The 23,678-nt window shown below is 42.1% G+C and overlaps 1 protein-coding gene across 2 annotated transcripts in view; it reads right to left on the bottom strand.

The window, feature by feature from the left end:
- The window catches only part of trioa (trio Rho guanine nucleotide exchange factor a), a 76,030-nt gene that overhangs the window by 34,695 nt on the left and 17,657 nt on the right, over nt 1–23,678 (bottom strand). For both annotated transcript variants that reach the window (XM_054606525.1, XM_054606526.1), the window contains exons 3-10: nt 10,908–10,982; nt 8,317–8,431; nt 6,437–6,629; nt 3,308–3,412; nt 2,960–3,156; nt 2,279–2,519; nt 1,362–1,484; nt 677–868 (exon numbers count right to left, since the gene is read on the bottom strand). In XM_054606525.1, the coding sequence (XP_054462500.1) occupies nt 677–868; nt 1,362–1,484; nt 2,279–2,519; nt 2,960–3,156; nt 3,308–3,412; nt 6,437–6,629; nt 8,317–8,431; nt 10,908–10,982 (1,241 nt within the window). The remainder of the gene's footprint in view (nt 1–676; nt 869–1,361; nt 1,485–2,278; nt 2,520–2,959; nt 3,157–3,307; nt 3,413–6,436; nt 6,630–8,316; nt 8,432–10,907; nt 10,983–23,678) is intronic.

Raw genomic sequence — 23,678 nt, 5'->3', positions numbered from 1 at the left:
AAGGTCTGACATAGGTGTACATGAGCATCCATTGAGATACTGAAGATCAACACCTCACCTGATTCCAAAGTTACATTAATGTGAGTTTTACTGAATTCAGTTCCCACTATACCTGACTTAATGGAATAGTTCAATCATTTTGGGGAATTTTGTTTATCTGCGTTCGTAGATGAGGAGATCAATACCACTCTAATAGTTTAAATATGACTCTACAGCCACTTAGCTTAGCTTAGGCTACGCATTGGCTGAGTGTAGCTACTTCCTAAAGTCCTGCTGTCATTGATTATTTTTTTATATTCTTGCAAACTAGGAGACCAAACATCTATGTAGAGCTAAAAGCAAACAACCAATCTATCCACACAAAAAACAAATCAGTAACCATTATGGTTGTCATTGAAGTCATTTTTAAAGGAAAATGTAAAAAAACAAAACAAAAAAAAAAAAAAAAACTGGTTCAAGCCTCTCAAACGAGGATGTGTGATAACGGATTGAATATGTTTCAGTTAAGAAATGTTATTTACACAAAACATGCATTTCAGAATATCCCCTTGGGCTCAGGGACATTTTGTAGATTAATCAATTCACTGACTAAATATTCAACAGATGAATCAGTAATTAAAATGAACTTTAGTCGCAGCCCCACATCTGTCATTTATAAGCGCAATATGCCACTCGCCTGGTCACATTTCTGGTGGAAGCTGGCTGACATCTCCAGCAGCGTGCTGCGTTCATCCAGCGCCGCCGCGAATGCCTTCCACTCCTGCTCCAGCTGGCCTGAGATCTGCTTGATCTGCTGCGAGGCGTAGTGACCCGACTCCAGCAGCCGGTTGCCCACAGACATGATGCGGTTGATATTCACGTACACATTCTGCACAGCCGGAGAGAACGAGAGGGAAAAAGAAGGTTAAACAGAGAGTTGTGGGTAAAGTAACCTAACATTAAGAAGAAAAAGAGCACATTAAGCACTGCAGGTAAAAGAGGAGCAGAGAGACTGAATTCTCGCCATTATTTCTCACACACGGACAGTAACTCTAGCGGCTGGATTGATTCCTCCTCTCAATGGTTTCATAATGGTTACATAAGGCCGACTGTGGATAAAGAATAGGATTACTTAATACCTGGTTGTGCTTTTGCTAACATGCAGAAGATGTGTGAGTGCACACAAAGCACAGGCTACCCCAGTCAAACACAGTACGAGAGGCTGAGTTCAATGAATACATGATTATAGAGTGAAGGGCGCGGACTTGATAGCCCAAGTGGGCGTAAAAGCATTACCTCCTGCTGTGAATAAGTGTGTGTGTGTGTGTGTGTGTGTGTGTGTGTGTGTGTGTGTGTGTGTGCGTGTGTGTTGTGTGTCTTACCATGCAGTTCATAGCAAAATGGTTGTGCTGGGTTTGCAGCTCTACGGCGTGGGGGTGGTTGTTGCCAATCTCTGTGTAGCCTGCCAGGAACAAACCCTTGTTGTGCATGATCCAGTCAAACATCTGAAGCACAGGGAATGACAGAACAGACACGAGAAAAAATGAAAACATACACACAACGTACGGGTTCACCATTAACTTTTCACAGATGGTTGCAAAAGCAGGTAAAAACAAACAGCTGGCACTTAGCCGTGTGGGTTAGACCTGAGTGTGTTTGTGTTCTGCTGCAGTGTGCCGATAGTTGTCATCTTTCCAGGACAGAATACAGAGAAATGGTCCGCCTCTATTAAGAGTATCCTCTCAGGCTCTCCTAGAGAACAAACTTGTGGCCTATGGTGTCCTAGCAACAAGCTCCTACGACTGCAGTGTATCCAAGACTGCAGCTCTCTCTGTTGCTGCAACCTGCTATCTTATTCTTCTCACTCAAACATGGCTCTCTGAATTTTTTCCTCTCCTCCCGTCTCTTTCTATTTTGTGCTGCAGCTGTCATCGCCTGAGCCGTATGGGTGGCAGCCAGAGCAGGTGGCTTTGTACCTGAATAAGCTCTCCTCCATCTTCCAGTCTCTCATCCTGAGATGTGGTGCACAGCAAAGACCTGTTTGGTTTTTTTTTTTACTTCTGTTGTATTTCTGGGGTAAAGTATGAACCACTGTTTAAGTGGCAAAATAAAAAAAGAGCATGGATTCATGAGCTCTGCACACACAGCATAAATCAATGCTTCTCAGTGGGTGTAATTAAGATTTTGTTGTTATTGGCAGTTGGTTGTCTGCCCTACAGTGATCACCAACTGTGGTTATAGATTACCGCTACATCACTGCTCATGCTGAATGACACCCCGACTCCCAACATCCACCGACCTTCTCTGCGTCCTGCTCGAACAGGCGGAGCTGGAAGCACTGATCCAGCTGGAGCTTGCGGACGTGCCAGGCCTGGTGGAGGTGCTGCCGGGTGGAGTGCAGTTTGTCCAGCAGCTGGGTGATCCGCGGCACCAGGCCCTGGGTGTCGGCGTTACACATCCCACCGCTGCTACTGCTGCTGCCGCCGCTGCTGCCGTTACGATTGGAGAAGGACTCGCTGCTCTGGATTCTCTGGAGCAACCTGGAGATGGATTTAATATGTGTCAAAATGTCAAGGCTGCATTACTCATGCTCATGATTTGATTTAATTGCTGAACAAAGCTTTGTATTTGTGTGAAATATGTTGTATGAGAAACACTTGATTAGCACAGATAGATTTCACTACAGAAGCAAGACACACTAAAAAAAACTGGAGTTGGATTCTTGTAAACTCAAACAAAAATACAATAAAACAAAACATGCTGATGTATTTTTAGGTGTTTATAGTTGCTCCGAGCAACTTAACTCAAGCGAGGTTAAAAGGCCGTCATCAAAGAAACAATAAAGTTTTAATATGGGGATAACAACCAAGCAAATAGGAAAACATTTGGAAGGTGATGCTTTCCAGCTTTTGCCCTGATGTTCAGTCATAAATCAAGCAAAAAAAGAAAAGCCGCAACTTTAGTATTTCTGTACGCTTACCTCTGTCCCTCAGTGTCCAGCTCCTCTATCGGGGCTTTTATGACCTTCTTCTTCAGCGTGGCGTGTTCTTCTATCATCCGCCTGGCTCCTTCCAGATCTTGGGGAAAGTCTTTCCTCGACACGGTTTCTTGCATCTCCTCTAGTCGAGACAACATCTGGGTGGCGTGACCAGAGAACTCCTCAAACGCCACACGCACCTTGAAAATGAAAAAAAAAAAGTGTTTAAACTACACACTACTGATGATGAGAACAGCATTTCTGTATCTGAATGTCATTGGGGGGGGGGTTTAGGGATTTCAAGATAGTTTTTTTGGGATCAGCCAGACAGGATGTGTGGGCCGATCTCACCTCTATCCACTCTTCATGGTTGTAGTCCAGGCTGCCGTCGAAGTCCGACGTCAGTTGGGAGGGGTCGACGACCTTCGTGAGGCCCTCTAGTGACACCATGGTGGTCTAGAGAGCAGAGGTGGAGGAAAAGTAGTCGAGACAGGGGGATTAAAAGGGGTTTAGCTAGATTAAGGTTAATTTCAGTCAATTGAGTGCAAAACGCCTCTAATCTCTCCGCTCTTCTCAATGCATTTCTGTAAAGCCTTCTTGTGTTGAAGATTTTTTTTATTTAAGCCCCCTTTTTCCCGCTGGAGAAAAAAAGCCCACTAAAAGCTGCTAACATCTGGCTTTTGTATTTAGTGTGAGAGATGTCAATCAGCATTCATTCAGGACAAATTACTCTGCAGCAGTGATAGCATTTTATTGGCTCCAGCACCGATCGATGCATGTATGTAAATACTCCCAATAAACCTGTTTATACTTGTTCATTTTTATGTTCAAGGGTATTAGAGAAGACTTGGCCAGATCCTAGTTCCAAAAACCTAACAACACGGTATTTTTCACTGACAGCAGAGCTGCTGGGATGTGATTTTTAGAGAAAGCCATGTAATTATAATTTAAAACATCAATGGCATGATTTAAACATGTTTTATCATTTTCATTCTGCCATTCAGCACACTGCAGCTTCACAATACCATAGAACACTATGAAATTGAGCCACCAAAAACCCAGTTTTTGTAGCATCCAAGTCTATCACAGACCAAAAAGCTTTTGCACACATGACATGTTGTCTTTTGTGACTTCTAAACTCACAGTGTGACACTCAAAACACCATGGCACGCTCTTTATTTGTCCTTCGTTTTCTAAAGTGACGTGAATTCAAAATCCCCTCAGCGCAACAATTGCATATTACAATATCAGTTTCAGAGATACAGTAAGGAAATGTCTCCCTGTTTGGTTTTCTGTGCCTCTGTGTTTCTGCTGAGCCACCTCCGCACAACACCCCCACACACATGGCCAGAGATGGATGGAGACAGAACGACAGCTAGATAGCTTTGTGTGAGCCAAACAGTGCAGAGACACACTGTTGTCCTTGGGTTAGAAAGCACAGCGGCTCTAAACAGGGGGACAATCCTGATATGGCTTTGTTCCCTATTGTTGTTGAAGTTAATTGATTTGTACTCTGCTGAATGGTGAGCGGGAGAATCGGTCAGGGATATTGGGTACCGTTTTTCTCCCACAGACCCATGGAGCAATTTATCAACAATCAAAAATCGAGCTTGCAGTCGGCTCTCTGCGCTTCTGCTCTGATGTGTTCTTTTATTCCCGTCTCAATTCCACAACACGGGAGATGGAAAAAAGGACGGAGAGAAAAATGTCCCAACATCGGGGTTTTCATTTTACCAAGCCAGGAGAAAACCCTCGATACACACTTAAGAGACAAAACACACACTTGCTACAGTAACACTCAGTAATGTGGCGTGAATGCTGGACGCAGCAGAGCAGTTTTAATTTTGCACACATTCACTGCAACTGTAGTCCTAGCAACAGCGCTGCATCAAACGTGCTTTAAAAAAAAAACACACACAGGGCGAAAACTTTCTCCTCATACAACCTTTAGAAATCTTTAAAAACAATCGTAGAGTACGAGGTTGCGATACACAAATGTAGAACACAAATGCAAATGTGCGTCCAATCAATGCCTGTGTGGAAAGGCACGGCAGCATGTGGATAACTAACCTGCCCTTTGGCTATAATTCCTCTCACACAATCAATATGGTGTCATCGGACTACAGAGGACCTGTGTGTGTGTGTGTGTGTGTGTGTGTGTGTGTGTGTGTGTGTGTGTGTGTGTGTGTGTGTGTGTGTGTGTGTGTGTGTGTGTGTGTGTGTGTGTGTGTGTGTGTGTGTGTATCGGCATGTGAAAAATCAAGAGCTGTTTCCACACAAGTGCATCCACTCAACTGATTCAGTCAGAAGGCTAACGGCAACGTATCAGAAACACAACAAGAACACATTGTACCAAAAAACAGAGCTCCACCTACGTTACTGCATATAGTCGTCTTTTTTATAACAACCCATGTCTCTCTGCTATGAGAGAAGCTAATCATTAGCATACTAAGCAAGCTTCTTTAATGACAAGATCAAACAGAAGGGCGAGAAATTGTCTGGTCCTCATTAGAGGGCATTTACTAAAACAGGCTTCAAATCAGGCGGAGGCATCAAACATCAGATCATTGATTGGCTCGTATGCGCACATGCATATCTTGGTGTCCGTTCAACTATGAAAGGTCAGAGCATAAAAAAAAAATGAGCCTGTTGTTTTGAAGATATCGTTAAATTAGCTGTGAAAAAAAAAAAAAGTGTGTTCACAGCATCACAAACACTCATGATCCGCTGCTGTGTGCCCGTTTGAATGTGATGAAAATTCCTCCTCTGGCTGGTGATGAACGCATCCACAGCACAGGGGAGACGAACATAATGAAATGTGCTGACAATGAGCAGCTCAGCTGGCTACAGCGGTCGTTATGACAACTCAGCTGACAGCAATTTAAGGGGGGGGGGTTTCTTTTCCAGTTTTATAACTCATTACCTCAAAACGGCAAATATAGAATTCAGGCACTTGATTTCACTATATCAGGGAGCTTCCAAATGTCATTACAGCGTGCTAAAAATGTCATATTGCCAAGTCTACCCTCACTGGAGCAGCATATAATTACATAATAAAAGGATCGCAGTCATGGGTAGCAAGTGGGCTTTGAATATAAAGCCTCACATCATAACGGCAGCAGTTTATTCTCCACTGGTTTAAACTCTGGGCAATACGACCATGAAATATCACAATCTTTTATGCCATATTATGATGTTATGATATCAAAAATCTAAGACGATATCTATTCTCACATACAGAAACACTATTATATCGCTATATTGCCGAGCTCTGATATAGATCCTAAACAAAACGTACTCTAAGCATTTTTTATTTATACATTATATATTAAAGTGGTGGTTCTATCTTTTTAACAGTTAAAAGAACAAGTACGCAGCCTCATATGAAGGCAGTTAACTAAGTGAGCGGCCAGAGAGCAGGAAATGACGTTTAAAATAATCTGTTATTGTTAAGAATCTGAAGGCTTTTCCCCATCCTACCTCAAACTCGAACTTGGAGCTGCCGAAGTTGGTCCTCTGCTTCTGCCAGAAGTTGTCTGGTTTGATGATGAGGGCGACGTGGATGCAGGACGGGAACGACTCCTGCAGGATCTTCAGCAGAGGCTTGATGCTGTCCCACTTGGAGCCGCGCATATCAACGATGACCGTGAAGCCATGTTTACACACCTCCTCGCTGGGATGGATGGAGGTCGGCGAGAGTGGGAGGAATTAAAAGAGAAGAGAGGGAGGGAGGTTGTGAGGGAGGGGCAGTGTGAGATTGGAGGGAGTTTAATCCAGAGAGAGAGGGAGAGAGGAGACAGATGACAGGCGTGGGAAAAGGATGAGAGAGGGATGAAGAGGGGAAAAAAAGGATTGAAAGAGGGGGGGAAAAAAAGAGAAAAGAAATGAGAATAAAAACAAACAGCCAGGTGACGCATTTTCTATACTGTGAGACGCCTACGCAGCAAAACACATCCCACCCACGCACACGCACACACACACCCACACAGAAACCTGCGACGAATGACTCACAAATGTGTGCAGGAATATAAAAAAATACATATCAGCACATTTGTGCATCAGCAACCTCATCTCCCCGTGGCGCTCTGTTCTGGCCGATGTTATCATCACATAATCTTACACACGCACACACACACACACACACACACACAAACTACATCTAAACACCTGGAACTAAAATCTGCTAATTATGCAACATCTTACAAAAAATGACTTCTACTATTTATTTTTTTTACTTTTTCTGCAATGTTCATCTTATAACGACTTATTATATTTAGTAAATCTGGACTACGTTTTATCCTTTTTGGTCTTTTTGTGCATTTAGACAACATCCCCCATCCTTCGTTTCTTTAGACTTCCATAACAAATATCATTTTAACACTATAGATCCGTAAATTCCTGCGTCCTTTTCCAAACCTCTCCCTTTCCCTCTCTAACAGCCTGTCAGTAGAAAGCCAGTGTGCAGATGTTGCCTTTCCCAAAATAGAAACACCTTTGGTCACCAAAACAAAAACCAACCACACAGTTGGGAGAGCTCACAAAAATATGCAAAACATGACATGATGATGGTGGTGTGGTTACGAATGCCTTGAGGACAAAACATGAATATATAATGTACAGTGAATTTAGTTGCGTTTTTAACCACAGTGAGATAACGCTGGGACTTTAATTGAGAGGAGAGTAGACGGAGAGAGAGGATGGATGGATTAACACGGATGGAGGGAGGAGATGGAGTTGCAGATTAAAGAGAAATGAAACGTAAACAGAGAGCCGGAGAGGAGAGGCGTTTTACCTGCGAGGTGAGGAGCTACTCGTCCACAGTTACTACGACTGCTGCTGCTGCTGCTGCTGCACCGCCTCGGCTACTGCGACACTTTGTTTTGCTTTCGCACACACGCACTCGCTCGCCCGCTCGCTCCCTCTCTCACACACCTCCTCACGCATGCGCTCTCCGTCTGTCATTTTTTAATCCCCCCTCTCTCTCTCTCTCTCTCTTTCTCCCTCTCAACAGCTCTCCCTGTCTCTCTGATGATCGCTCCCTCCCTCCATCATTTGTTTTCTGTTATTCATCCCCCTCTAAGCTCAGGCTTTCCCTCTCAGCGTCTCACTGTGTTTCTAGAACTGATTTCTGGCAGAGAAGAAGCTGCAGCGAGCTCAAAACTGCTCTTGAATTATTTCTCTTCTCTCGATCCTCCCTCACATGCTCATCCCGGCTCTATCACGTGTTTGACAATACAGAGACTCATCCAACTGCTCCGGGTGTTGCTGCTCCTTGTCTTTATAAAAAATAACAACACTGACACACACACAGATACTGTACTCACACACACACCACAGAACAAATGGAATGAATGTGTAACCTGGGGATGCCGGCGAGGTAGGCGATCAGTCTCCGCAGGTCGTCCGTTCGTATTCTATCGTGGTTGCTGCGTGATGGAAACGTCAACACCGGACCACCGCGTCTGTCTCTTCCACCTGAGGCAACACACACACACACACACACACACACACACACACACACACACACACACACACACACACACACACACACACACACACACACACACACACACACACACACACACACACACACACACACACACACACACACATACATGGAGTCAGGTTATAGTAGGAACATGCAGAAGACAAAACACATACTGTAGGTTTTATAGGCATTGTTGCTTCACAATAAAAACTGCTATTGAAAACGGACTTTTCACTATTTACCTAAAAAAAAACTTTGATATGCTAAATTTGTTTTTGTGAAAGCAACGTACATTATTCTGTGCTTATGATCTGCTGTTGTAGAGCTAAGTCACCATATTCACACGGTGGCCATGTTGCTCTAAATTCGCGCTCAGGACGGGAAGGGATTTCTTAGGAAGCAGTGAGACTGTTATATAGCTCTGACTAAGTGGTCGTCATTTAACGTTACCATAAGTTACTAATATATTGAACTAATAGGCCAACAGACTGGTGATGTTTCTATCACCAGCCTCAACTAAGCCTGATACCAGGTGATCTGTGTTTAAAAATAATGAAAAATAAATGTTATATTTGTGTAACTAAATCTGCAGAAATCTGACTGGGGTACAAGAGTTCATATAAACAAGTTAGCTAATCCATTAAATGAGTGATCAGCTAAACAAATAGGAGATGCTGAGTCTACTAAATTAAAAAACGCCTTTGGTAACAGATTTATAATTTATCTGAATTAATACTTGCTACTTGTTTCACTCAAAAGCAAAAATGGCAAACTCCTGGTGGCTCTAGAGGAAAGGTTAGGGGTCTCCAAAGCCAGTAGGATACATCGTCTGGGGACCATGAATGCCTGAACACAATTGTGTGTAAATACATCAAGTAGATGTTAAGATAAGAGAGAACTTTGTCCTGTTGGTGGTGCTATATGGAAGGCACCTAAGTCAGTAGGAATCGTCCGTTAGAGATAATGAACGTTTGTTCAAAATGTCAGGGCAATCCATCTAATAATTGTAGAGACATTTCATCTGGACTGAAGAAGCATACAAGCAAACCCATGCAAGCTAAATGCACGGTTCCTGTATTAATGCAAAGTATGCATCTACACAGTTTTGTGTGTTTACAGTATTTCTGCCAGCTTCGTGGCCTGAATCGAACCTTTTGAGTTTTATTCTTTCATTTTAATTGGTAGTTTGGGAACACTCGCTCTCTGCAGTATGGAGTCATGACACTGAATTATGAATATCTGGCACAATAATATATTTTTTCTTGTAGTTCCTGACTAGCTGCAGAAGCAGAGAGCCGCCCTGCTCACGTGGGAACATGTAAACACAAGGCCGACTGCGCTCAGCCCACAAATGAGTGAGTTCAGTCGGGTTGACCTCGGCTGCTCAGAGCAGAAAAAAAAAATAAAAAAAATCAAAGGCTCACGTGGCAAACAGGCGAACATGAGCGAGGTCGGACATGGCCGAATTATTAAGGAGCCAGATTCGGGATAATAGGCTTAGCTCATTTACCCTCCTTTTCACTAGCGCTCCCTCCTTTACCTCCCTCCCTCCCTCCCCTTGTTTCAAAGCCAATTACTCCGCTAGCGACTACTATGGGATGCGGTAGCTGAGAGTAAGTCATCCCCATGGCAACGCCGCTCTTTTCTCTCCCTCTATCAATTTCTGTATGTTTGTCTGAGTCATTGTCCTCATCATTGTGTCTCTGCGTGTGACCTTCGCTGCACACACAAGTGGACCAAAGAGAAGTGTGCACATGACACACACACACTAATTAACGCATATTTACATTTGATACTGCTGAGAGTTTTTCCATTAGCATGCACATAGATACATGTGAGGATAATACACATATCCACATACACACACACAAGCTGAATAATGTTTTTGTATGTTGTACAAATAATCCTGCTGGATGTTCTTGGCAGTCCGTATCTCCTGTTCGGCCTCCTGTGAGTTTTCCCTGGCATGACTCAAGTGTGTGTGTGTGTGTGTGTGTGTGTGTGTGTGTGTGTGTGTGTGTGTGTGTGTGTGTGTGTGTGTGTGTGTGTGTGTGTGTGTGTGTGTGACAGACATTGCTGAGCTCCCCTTACAGGGGGCAAAAACACAGCTGTAGCTTACTCTTCTGTATTTCTGCTGATACTGACTAAACAGTGGATGTCTGTGTGTGCTTCATCTGTAGTCTGAGTGTGAAGGAGGGTCAAGGGTCAAGTGTCTGGGCCTCAGTCTGACCCCCGAGAGTTTTTACAGAAACAGCTTGTTATCATGAGAGAGAGAGATGAGAGCGAGCTAGACAAAGAATCTGTGAGAGAATATGTACAGTGTACTTGCAAACTAAATACCCTACTTCATGTTCCATTAGCCTCGTCCAACATGATCAAACAAGTTGGTAGGTTTGTGAGACCACACACACACACACACACACACACACACACACTCGTATTCACACACACACATAATCTTACCTGACAAAAAGGCAACTTTTTCTTTGAGGATGGGAAGCACCTCCATTGCCCTCATCTCCTCATATCGCTTAAAACCTGCAGAGAAGGAAAGAGGGAGACAATGTGGTTTTAATGGAAGAATAAAAACAAGCAAATCTTTTTCTCCTTGAGGGCAGATTATTTGGGACGGAGCAGATTTTGTCCACTTGTAATCTGGAGATCTGCAGATTTTTTTTTAAACACAGGGGATTGAGCCCGATTTCGAAATGCATGCATCATGAGGAAAAAGTCAGTAAGTTTCACTCACACACCCAAACACCCTCCCACACACACACACACACACACACACACACACACACACACACACACACACACACACACACACACACACACACACACACACACACACACACACACACACACACACACACACACACACACACACACACACACACACACACTCATGAGGAAGCACAGCGGCTGTGGGCAGAGAAACACTAGTGGTGAGACAAAGTGAGGCCAAACTGGGGGGAAGTTCAGGGGAAACAAAGAGCTGTTGTAAATCTCGCTGGAAGAGAGGTGAAATGAGGTGACGCAACATTAATAGATAATTATACAAATAGTTGTATTTATTAGTGATTATAAAATAATAAAAACACGTTAGTTAAGTGTAATGTTCTGGACGCCTTGCTCTCAGCCGTGCAGTTTACAAAGTTGGACCCTCCATCATCCTCTAACGCCACCAAACTAATTGAAATGCGAGCTTGTACAACAAACGACAAACGATGACCAAAGTGCTTTACAGTGGTAAAACAACAACAATGCAATGAATAACAGGGCTCAATCCTTAACTACTTCCATCATCAGCTCCACCAAAAAAACGTGTATATATTTTTTACCGTTTGCCCCTTCACTTGCCGGACATGGCCTTTTATTTGCCCGGGGAAGGCGGGCGAGCCTTGTCGTTGAGCCCTGCTAACTCTGTTTAATGTATGTAATATTTACCATGTTTAACAACTTAGTTTACTGTGTCGGCATGCCAACATTTGCTGAATAGCACGATACACTTCTGATTTACTTCAATCCATCCAATAGCTGTCTGAAAAAAGTAAAGTTGAATATGCAGTTTGCCTATTTTTCAGGACTTCATTTTCTGTTAAGAACCCTGAATGGAGTTGTTGTTAAATTTTGATTGTTATTTAAGATATAAACTTTCTCACTGGCAAAGTAAAGACCTGAAAACAAAGCTGTATTCATAGAGCCTTCTCTCTCTGCTAAACAGCCACGTAGAGAAGTACGCAGTTAAAACAACCAAAGAGCTTATAGAATAACGGCAAAAGGTCAGCGAGAACAAAACAAAGAGTTTGCCTCCAAAAAAGGCTATTAAGTATGTATGATTGTTAAAAAAACAACATAATACCCGATACAGTAGGAGTTTTATTAAAAGTTCCTGAGAATAACAGGAAAACTCATCTCTGATACAATATTCACAATCAATAATCTGCTGAAAATGAATCCAAATTCCTGCAGTTATTGCGTTCTTAATTGTAAAGCTGTCGCTAGCATGGCTACAAATAACTTCATGTTTTTAATCTAGAAATTGAGATTTATCCGCTTTCAAAATGTTCCTCCACTTTCTGTACAAACCGCAGTCCGGGTGTTTTCTTAATGGCACTATTAGAGAGGCCCAGAAGCTGAATGAAATTAATATAAATATAGTTAGTTTACCAGCTTCGACTGTGTTATTTCTTCTCTTAGACTACTTATCTCTGACATTTACAGATAAATCAATATCTGCCACTACTTGATCGTATTCAGTGATGAATCACACCATAGTGTCTGAGCCTCAAGTTGCTTCATAAAAGCTTCAACACTGACTCTCTAATAACTGTAGCTCCTGCTTGGGAAAAAAAAAAAAGTCCTCTGGCACTGCACACAAGGACTGATGTGTTTTACATACTGGTTCGTCTGGAATAAATGGAGGTAGAGCAGAATATTTAGCATGGGAATTAAAGCAGAAAAAAACCCCACAGCAATAAACTGAACTATTAATTGTCACCGTATAAACGTCAAGCTGAGCCTCATGGGCGTGATGATGGCAAAGATCTCTCCCATGTGCCGCCTATTTTCTGTCACAAGTGAATGAATGGCTGTCAGGAGGTATTCAATAAGTGAAAACCTGTTCAAAAACAACTCCTATTTATAGACACGCAATTCCCTTAAGTGATTAAACTCACATCTCAACTTCAATACACACACCGGTGGACAGAGCGTGGCCCCGATTTTGTCCTTCAGACCGAGCAGAGGTCTGGTTTGTGTGACTGATGACCCAGACAAGACATATTACTCTTTTTTTTTAAAAGGACATTTTAAGTGTCTCTTTTTCCTTCTTTCGGTCTGTTTTTGACATTCTGCGTCCTGCTGACGTTCTTCCTTATTATCCTCAACCTTATAGCAGGATTCCTACTCGGTTTTCTTTGACAATGACTTTTGATTCAACAGAATATAAAATAAAATGACCTCTTTTAGGTATATTGTGTCAAAATATGTCAAACACACACTAGTGAATGTGTGTGCTTAAAAACTAGTCAGACGACTCCTTCAGAAATACGAATAAATAAACGGGAGAGAGAGAAAGAGAAGACAATGTAAAGTCTACGTAGTTTAAACCATTTTTTCCACCAATATAATCAGGTATACGCAGGATTTTTAAATACGCTAAGATAGGCGACAGACTCCTTTCTTATCGCCAGTAGAAGAGAATGGTTTAATGTTTTTTTCCCTGGTGTGTTACGTTCAACATCACAAACGTGTCGAGAAACAGGGTTATTAAACAGTGAAAATGTTACGGTGGTAACTTCTTTTTTTTTTTTTTTTTTTTTAAATCATATATCTGTTACTTATTCAGTCACTCTTTTAAACCTATCAAAACAGAGTTTGGTGATGCTGGAACACTGAAAAGACTTCCAAAGACCGTATTGTGGGATTTTACTTTGAATTAAGCGTGTTTTACATATAGCCTAACAACGATCAGCGAGGTGAAACTGCTGTTTTCTGACTGGAGTCTGGTAGCTTTAAGGACAGGATATTAATTGCTTCATTTGTACATTTATACATTATGATAATTATAATAATTATCCAAATCCCTCTTGATTTTATTTATTAAATATTCACTTAAATGTGTGTCACATAATATAGCACCAGAAAGGGGTCATGCTTCAATCACTGCTGATTGGAGCTTGACCCGATAAATACCCGTCTACTAACCGACTGCTGCAGAGTCATTTGTTCGGGGAATTGACGCAGATTGTTACGTTTCTCACTAAAGACAAAAGCCAGATGTTAGTGGGTTTTTTGTCCAGTGGGAAATGTGCTCTATAGTGTGGTTGTGCATAATAAGAATAAATACATACAAATTGTTAAAATGTATTACATCATGAGTACAATGTCAAAGAGAAGTAGTGATCTATCTGTTGGCCTTTATTATTATGACATGACACACACACACACACACACACACACACACACACACACACACACACACACACACACACACACACACACACACACACACACACACACACACACACACACACACACACACACACACACACACACACACACACACACACACACACACACACCATTTTCACTCGTAGTAAATTGTACTCCAGTCTCTGCATGGCGTCATGTTTATAACGGTATGCTAATGAGATGCTAATTCTTTTTCCGCCACCGGAGGAGATGGATGTGAATCAGGACTTGTCTCTATTTTTACCGCTCTTTCCTCCTCTCATTTATCTCCCGACTTCCCTTAGGGTGCAACAAAAACAACAAATTATCATGATCAACTACATTTCCCACTGCGCTCCTGTGGAGAGTGAGCCTGTAGTTCTTTATAGATGATGCATGAGAGGAGGCCGAGAGATTTTTGCTCTGCCTCCATTTGTGGGAGCTACACATGGACCAGACATCGCTCTCTATGGAGAGAGCAGGGGAGTCAACTGAGGCTACAACTAATATTTAGTTCCACTATAGAAGAGTGTATTGATTTTTCTTTGTATAATCATTAGTCGATGAAATGTCAAGAAATTGTGAAAAAAGGTCACATTATAGTGATACTCACATTTGAGAAGACGCAACTAGTATATAAGTTTTGCTTGACAAATGATTAAAAAAATGAATTGACAATTAGTGTTATGGTTTTCAAACAAATCCTATAAGTTAGATGTTCTCAGTTGTTTTTCAGCCAAGGACTCCTCACATACAAGATTAGTCCGAAAGTCCCTATAGATGCATTGCTTATTGTGTAGCAATGCATCCGACTGTATTTAGGATAACAGGCAAATGGGCTCAAACCCGAGAATGTGTGGAAATTTGAAAAACGATTATTTTGCAGATTATATCTCTCGTAATCGACTAATAAATTAATCTTCAAACCTCCTTGTATATTCTCATTTGTATTTATATTTTAGTATTCTTCAATTACACTGGTATAGCTGTCCTGTCATCTTTCAGTTTTGTATCTTTAACTAACCGTTAAGTGTCTTGTTGTTGTACCTTGCACCTTACGTGTAGTCTGAATGTTTGCTTCACTAACGCTGTATATTGCATCACTCTCTTTTTGTTTTGCACCAGGGACGAAAAGAGAAGCACAATGTCGTCACTCTAAACACCGAACTGCACTCTAGAAAGATTGATGACAATAAAGTTTCTTTCTTCTTAGCTTATCTAAAATGTTGCAGCTCTGCGGTGCACAAAATATTACTGGGGACAAAACTACATTAGTAGGAACTGCTTACAAAACTTTGCAATATAAGTACTCATTATTTACAGTAGAAATATCCGTTGTGTTAAGAAAAAAATTCTAGAGAGGTGTGCATACTGAGCGTGAAAGGAAACATGCGCACACAAATAGATCAAGTCAGCATATTTTCACCGTGAAATGATTCATCTTCTAAAGCAACGACGATCTTTGATGTTTCACACAAACATGTTGTCTGATTGGCTGGATGCCATCAGACAGCAGGATAATCAAAGGTCAATGAAAAACCTAATTTGATGTTGACAAAATGACAAGCAGAAAACCACTGCGCGTGTGTGTGTGTGTGTGTGTGTGTGTGTAGATGTAGAGAGAGTGTGTGTAGATGTAGAGAGAGCTCACAGTGAGCGCTTTGTAGCTTCTGTGTGAATTCGCTACTGTACAGTCAAATTTAATGGTCACAAGATTACGGTCTGCCCAGATACTCTCCGTCTGTTGTAAACACCACAAAACACAGATGCACTCTTTAAACCCACAAAACCTTTCCCTCCTTCCAGACACATTTTTTTTTTTCCTCCTCTTTTACAGATTCAAATGTGAACGTTCCTTCATCAACTTCTACTTCAGTTAGTGAACCCCCACATCTTCCAAAAAGTATTTCGACAAGCTCGTGAAAAGCTGTTGCGCTCAGCAAAATGCATTCTGGATTGCTAATGCAACAGTTAGTGAAACTGGCATCGGTGCCTCTTTTGTGGTGACGATGAGCATGAGTTCATCCTGTGTGATTGACTGTTGATGCATAATCGCTTCTCTACACCGGATCACTTGCTATAATCACCTGATGATTACACGGTTCATTGACTAGATCCCTGAAACATTCTCTGCTTGGAATGGCAGTGAATCTGGAAATATCCAAAATATTCTCACACCAAAGCGTCAAATAACAAAGCCTGGCCAGTTAAGGTTCAAACTACGACGCTCTTCGAACCCCTCTAACGTCAATTTTGAACGTCACAGCGACGGCGTGTTAATATACGCTCCTTACATGCATAGTGTCTTTTCAAAATAAAATTCCGTATTTCATAGGTTTATGAAAAGAGCATGGCTGACTTGACTAACGACACTAAGGACTCACGTGACTAACAACTGACGAGACAAAATGTAAACTTTTACTTTTAGTTTCACTCTGGAAACAAACAGTGGTCTCCAACCCGCCTTGCATGGTGGGTGCGTTGCATACAAACGCCAACGGTGCGTTGCTGTCAAACACCGAGGAGCACCAACCAAACTGGGTACTCGAGTTAGAACGGGTTGAAATATCTGACCATACATGATGACATATTTCTATGAATAGGGTGACATTAGAAGTGTACAGTACATCCAAGTATTTTAAGGGATGGATTATCTCTTCTACCAAACACAAAAGGTACTGTTAACCACACAGACACATCCCTTCCCTGTGCTTTTGTGTTGCTCTGGGACCGGAAAAAAAGTGGCACAGCAGCTAAATATAGAGCAGCCAGGTCACACACACTGGAAGAGGTGTGTTTTTTGGATGCATGCTGAGTGGAAAAAAAAAAGCAAAGAAGCAGAAAAGAGAAACTACAAAAATGTGAGAAAATTGGTCGAGTCATGCCGGCGTAAATAGGCTGAGAAAAAAAGTGTGTGTTTGTGTGAGAGAGAGAGAGAGAGAGGGGGAGAGAGAGTCAAAGAGACAGTCAGAGAGGGAGGGAGGGAAAGCAAGCAAGAGTTAGGAAAACACAGTTAGAGGGGGAGAGGCTGGGAAATGACAGGTGGACATACAAACAGAGGAGGAATGAAAGATGGAGATGGTAATGACACTCATGTCCAATCTCTTCACTTCTGTTTGTTTTTCTTTTAGCATTCTTCTCCTTTGTTTTGCCTTCATCTGTATTTTCAGCATTTTTTTAAATTTAATTTTAAAACAATGTGAAGAAAGAAAACTTGTACTTCCTGGTGGTTCAATGGAGGAATGAGGAGAGGACGGTTTAGATAACTGATCAAGTGTTGAAGTCATTTTTGAAGGTTAGTGATGACAAATTAGAGCATTTGCTTTTTTTTTTGTCTCGTATGAAAGACAAGAGAACAACTTCAGGTTCTGGAATTTTTGAGGAAATCGCTATCGGTTTAAAGACATTTTTAATACCATTTTTTTTTTTACATTTAATAGACCAAATGACTAATCGGGAAATAAGCAGATTAATCTATACTGAAAATGATCGTTAGTGACAAGTTCCCAGAAAAAAAGGAGACACATTTACAGTCCCAAACCTAAAAACTATTTAATTTACTATCAAATAAAACAGAGAAAAGCGGGTGACTATTCTTCTAAAAAATCCAACTTTTAAAAATGGTTGCCAGGTTGACAACCAGGCACCAGCTTTTGGTTGAAAATATGGTTGCCATTTTTCGTCACCTTGTATTTTGAGTAATTAAGATACTATGGAGAAAAAGAAAATATGTCACATGTCATGTGTGTGTTGTACATGTTTGCACTACATCGAGCTCAAAAGATGCCAGGATACTTCGCAGACACTTGATAGGCTTTTCATTTCAGGTTCATCTGGTTCTTTGTCAGTTGAACCAATTTGCAGAGTCGTTTAATGTGTTTATCACCGTCTCTGAAACAGATGCCAGTGCACACTTGTCACAAGCTGTCTGCTTCTGGTTCTCAAATATCACTAATGCAACAAATATAACAAAAACGTTTTTGTGTCCCCATTTTTTTACATGTTAAAAAAAGAAATGGTTGCCAAGGGTAACCTGCATTTTAGAAAGTGGAACCAGAGAAAATAAATTCCACCCGGGGGGATGGGCAGGAAGAGTGTAAAAAGGAGAGGAGGGTGATCGCATCAAGGTAGATCTAGGATTGCCTCCCACTTGCACACCCACCACTTGCAGCATTGTACCTGTCAACTGGATGAGGGCGGAGCCTGTCTGGGCGTACCGCCACTTGTGATTGGTTGACCAGCAAGTCATGCCTGAGGATTCTTCCGCAACTTTTACAAGAAAAATCCATAAATTGCTGCCGATGTGGCTTTGTTTTCTGACGTGGAGACGTATTTCCCCGCTACCATTCTCTAATGATAGACTGACGGGCCGATGTGCTGAAGGGAACCCGGTCCTCTGTGGGCAGAGAAACAGCAGCTGAGGCTAATCCAGAGATTCCTGAGGGCAGATATTCCAATCCAGCAGACAACCAAAACCGCCCACTCTGGTGTTGTCTTTGCGTCCGCACGGAAAAGCTGGCGCAAACATTTCCAAGCAGGAACGTGGCTATCTGTGTGATTTCAGAGCACAGCAGCACACTTGTGTGGATGTAGTGGCAGTGAGAACCCCATGCAGCATTAGGTGAGCCGCTAATCTGCCTGTCTTCTAGAGAGGCAGGTTCCTGGAGGTAATCCTCGATATGTAGGAGGGGCGGTTGTTATAATATGCCTGCACTGCATTTATGCACCCCGGGAAGCTGCTTAGCATCAGGTAGGACACTTGAGATGGATGGGGAGAACCCTTACAGAGCAGGAGAGGCTTACACATGACATCAAATACACATCACAGTGTTTCCTTTCCTGCTGTCGATCTAGTGGAGCCAGTAAGTGGCCAATGGTATTAGATTATGGTGTTACTGGGCAGCGTACACATCTGTGTGTGCAGATGCATAGCAGTGTTTCGCAGTTTACCCCAGAATAAATCATAAAGGTTGAAAGTGCACCGGCGTAAATATAGATTATACACTACAGTTTCTCATAATGTTTTCAGCCCATTATCTAGAAGTCACAGCTTTGTTTACTTATTATTTTCCAGTTAATAAATAATGTCATTAAGATATAATAACTGGTTTTATGGGGGACTATTTGGGGCTGTAATTCTGAGAGAACAATTACTGATGTTTTGAAAAGATATGAGGCAATGTTGTTCATGATTATCATAAAATATCTCTATTAACTACAATTATTAAGATTTTCTTTCGTTCCTCTGCTTGCGTAGGAGACTAAAGCTTGATTAATTGATAAGTCATCGACAACACATTCAAATGTAAATATATTTTGATAATTAATCATTTCAGTAATTCTACAAGCAAAAGCTCCACTCGTTCGGTGGTTCCAGGTTATCAAATGGAATGATTTCCTGATGTGATAATTACTTGTTTCATTATAAATATGGTTTGGACGGTTGGTTGGATAATACAAGACATCTGAAGACTGGAACATGGATATTCTGAGCGGGATTTTTTAGCTATTTTCTGACATTTTTTTACACACAACAATTATGTAAATAATCGCAAATACAAACCAGCAGATAATGTAAATATAGACTATTTGTAATTTGGCTTACAGAACTGATAATTCTGAAACCATAACACATACTTTTCATAACATTTTACTCTGGATTTTGGTACAAAAGGGATCTAACTCAGATATTGTTTGACTGGAGAAGATTCATAATTGGTGCTGTGTTATTTTGGTCAATACCTTAAAAGTATCGAGTACCGATACCCAACAATCATTAAGGCCACGATCAACTGTGGGAAACACAAGAATATGAAATTCCATGACAATCCTCATTTTGTACATAATCAACAAGCCATTAGTTGCAGCTGACAGGGTTGTTATTACCTTATACATGATGTCTAAATTCAGGAATTCATAGAAACCGGCGTCCATTTCCAACTCCTAAATTCCCAAGAAGAATTTACTCCAAAAGGTGAAGTGAACAGTATTTTCAATGAAGTTAAACTATCCCATAACACAAACCGCACCATTAACTAGATCAACCTTTGCTTATCGACCGCCAGTCCCAATATCTCCTGGGTCACTGGTCCCGTGTGAAATGGGAAGTGGTGAAACGCAGTCACCGCTGCTCTGGCTACACCCCTCAGTGAGAATAAAGGGCAAAGGATGTGAGGGGAAATGCCAGAAACGTCCATCATCCTCCCTCCGTATGGAAACTACTACATCAAGGACCGTTCGTCATTTAGGTCAGGACTGTAACTGGGTCGTGTGTGTCAGAATATGTCAACACTCAGCGCCACACCTCAGAGGCTCGAGTCTTGTAGGGGGCCGCCGAGAGGTCAAGTGGGCATTAGGTTGGCTGATACAACAAAGCAGTTTACGCGACAACACCACCACCACCACCACTACAAGACTGCCCCAGAGAGGTTGTGACAAATACCTCGTGGGGAGGGGTTGGAGTGTGTGTGTGTGTGTGTGTGTGTGTGTGTGTGTGTGTGTGTGTGTGTGTGTGTGTGCATGTGTCATTCAAAAAAAAAGACAGAATGCAACAGCTGCCTGGACCGGGACAGATGGGAAGGGTGGTACGGTCAGTCAGCGGAGGGAGGGAGGGGAAAAAGTTGCCGACATGCCACAAAAAGAGCACACTCACAGCGTTCTCCCTGATCTGATTAAAGAGCAGTTACATGCAGGCGTAATCTCATAATGGTTCCACAGCAGCTGACTTGGGACGCGTCGGTTTTCTAAACCAGCTGTTAGGGGTCAGGAGAAACCCACACCGGACACATGTGTGAGCATCCCTGCATAATTGTGGACTTCCCACATTCACGGCGTGCCAGAAATTCCTTACTGAGGGATGTGGGGGGAATGGCAGGGATTCTTTAAAGCTGAGGGAGTGGACAGGAATCGGAGGAGACCATTGACCTAAACCTCTGACTAACATTCTGATCACGCTCTTGGTAATAAAAAATGAATAGATGCAGTGTGGTTTTGTTTGATATCATGCTTTTTCAGTGTGGGAAACGCTTAAACGTAATTAATTCGATTTTTATATTGATTTCACTCATGTATGCGTGAACATTGTATTCATGCTTCATCTTTCCCGTGTTCTAACAGTTGTTTCAGAGGCATTTCCCTTTTCTGTAATGACAACTCTATGATGAACAACACGATATACTATCGGGTCAAAATGAAACATATTCACGGTCAAGTTCTCCCAGATAGATTCATGATGTGAAAATCTGAAAATGGCCCAAAGGGCAGCAGTCAATGGACTCTCTGCGGGGCTTAGTTTCTAATGCACCCGTGTTAAGTTTGCTTTCTAATATGACAATTGCCGCTAGCAGATTTAATCAGCTGTAGCTAGCTAGCTAACATTAGCTTCATGAAGTGGTTAAAACTGTGTCCTCTGTCTGACCTTAATGGTTCCCAGTTGACTGGTATAAAAATAGGAACCCTGTACAGCTATTTTAAATATGCATGTTATGGTCACATAGAGTACATGGTATTACGCTCAAAGAAGTATGATAAGGAAAAATGTAAAACCAGACTGTTATTTCATTCTAACGCTGCTTAGCTTCTTAGCTCACATACTTGGATAAGCTAAACAGATGTTGAATTTATCGTCTTTTCAAACAGTATCTCTTTTAATGTGACAAAAGAAAAAGGTTTTTAAGAAGGAGGACTGAGATAATGCCCCCAAAATAGAGTAAATGTTCCTTGGACTTGGAGTAATGCTGGTTGCTACTGTAAGTAATACGTTTGTAAGCTGGATAAGCTAAATGTTGTGGCTTATTCTACATCAGACACACACACACACACACACACACACACACTGTTCCAATGCTTTCACTCTTGCAGAGGGAAAGAATAACCCATCTAAACTCTTTAAATGCTGAGAATCGCTCTGCCTGCAGCTCCAGCCTAGTTAATGTTACTCCGCCATGATTGGACAATCACAGCCCGGGGGAGTCATTTAGCACACTGTCAATTACTGCTAAACTGGATGTATTTTACAAGATCCGAGGAAATGCAGTACTACTGTCTGCAAATGTGTCTGGGAGGAGACGTCGAGCACATTCATTTTCCAGTCATTACAGAGTTTTCCGACACCGTAGGCTATGCAAAGCCAGCCAAATAAAACTTTGACAGATAGATGTGACTGATGCTGGTGTCACTTTTCCTGTGTCTGAAACAAAAGCTGACTTTTGTTTGTCAAATCATTTATGTCATGAACCCTCCATCTTCCTCTTCCCCTTATTTCTCTCTATATCTTATGCATTCATCTCATCCCGTCTGAGCTGCCATTAGCTCGAATCATTTTAACCTGGAGGTTGTCGACCCGCCTCTCGGCCCTGGTAAAGCAGCTTTGATTGGCTGCTGCAGAGGAAGGTGTAGCCCTACGGGTCATCGCTGAAACAAAAGGGGCTGATCTGATTGGCTGTTGTGATCAGACACCGCTGTGTTACCAAACAATGCACCTACTGTGGGTAAAGCTGGCACTGGCTATGCCACTGTATACACACAAACAACAATCTGGTAACCAGTTAACAAGGAAGAACACGTTATTCGGCCTATTGGTTCATCTGGTAATTGGATATGTATCCATATTCTTTAGCTGCCATTGGTGCCAAGTCAGTATCAATTTACAACATTTTAACCTATAAAATGTTTCATTTATACATAAACATTGAGTGTTTACATCGAAATGTGAGCGTCACTGGGGTAGGGAAGCCTGCACTGCGTTATGGGACACTAAAACTCTCTGCTAGCAGCTCTTTAAAGCAGAGGGAGGCAGGTTTAACTACATATCTGACAGGCTGACACCTCTAAACTTATGAGTAAAATCTCACTCGACACCACTGGAATGATTCCTCTGGCCAGCCGTCAAGAGACACATCATGGGCTACAGGGGGGGGCATTTTTTAGAAGCTATATTTGTGAAGTAAAGATTTCATGCACCATTAAAAGCGGGGTATCATTATCTAAAAACACAGAGCTGACAGCGTGAGCGATTCAACAGCACAGCCCGGGTGTTTGTTTCCAGTCCACTCTGCTCCACTCAGACTCTCCGTGTCCTCCCCCATTTTTCCTCATTTTGTCCCCAAATCTGAGTTTGGAGCAAAAGAAAGCACCATCTTTCCTTTGCCTCCGCCTCTTTCTGTTCTCTCCATCCGTCCAGACCTCTAATAGCAGGGTAGGCTAACCGAGGGAGAGAAACAGGCCAGGGTTACCCCGGCGACCCGAACACAGCAGGGGAGGAGCGGAGAGGGAGGAGGG

Source organism: Anoplopoma fimbria, chromosome 10 (genome assembly GCF_027596085.1).
Source record: "Anoplopoma fimbria isolate UVic2021 breed Golden Eagle Sablefish chromosome 10, Afim_UVic_2022, whole genome shotgun sequence".
Lineage (NCBI taxonomy): Eukaryota > Metazoa > Chordata > Actinopteri > Perciformes > Anoplopomatidae > Anoplopoma > Anoplopoma fimbria.
Note: the sequence above shows the minus strand (reverse complement) of the source record. Positions and strands in the feature narration are given on the sequence as shown.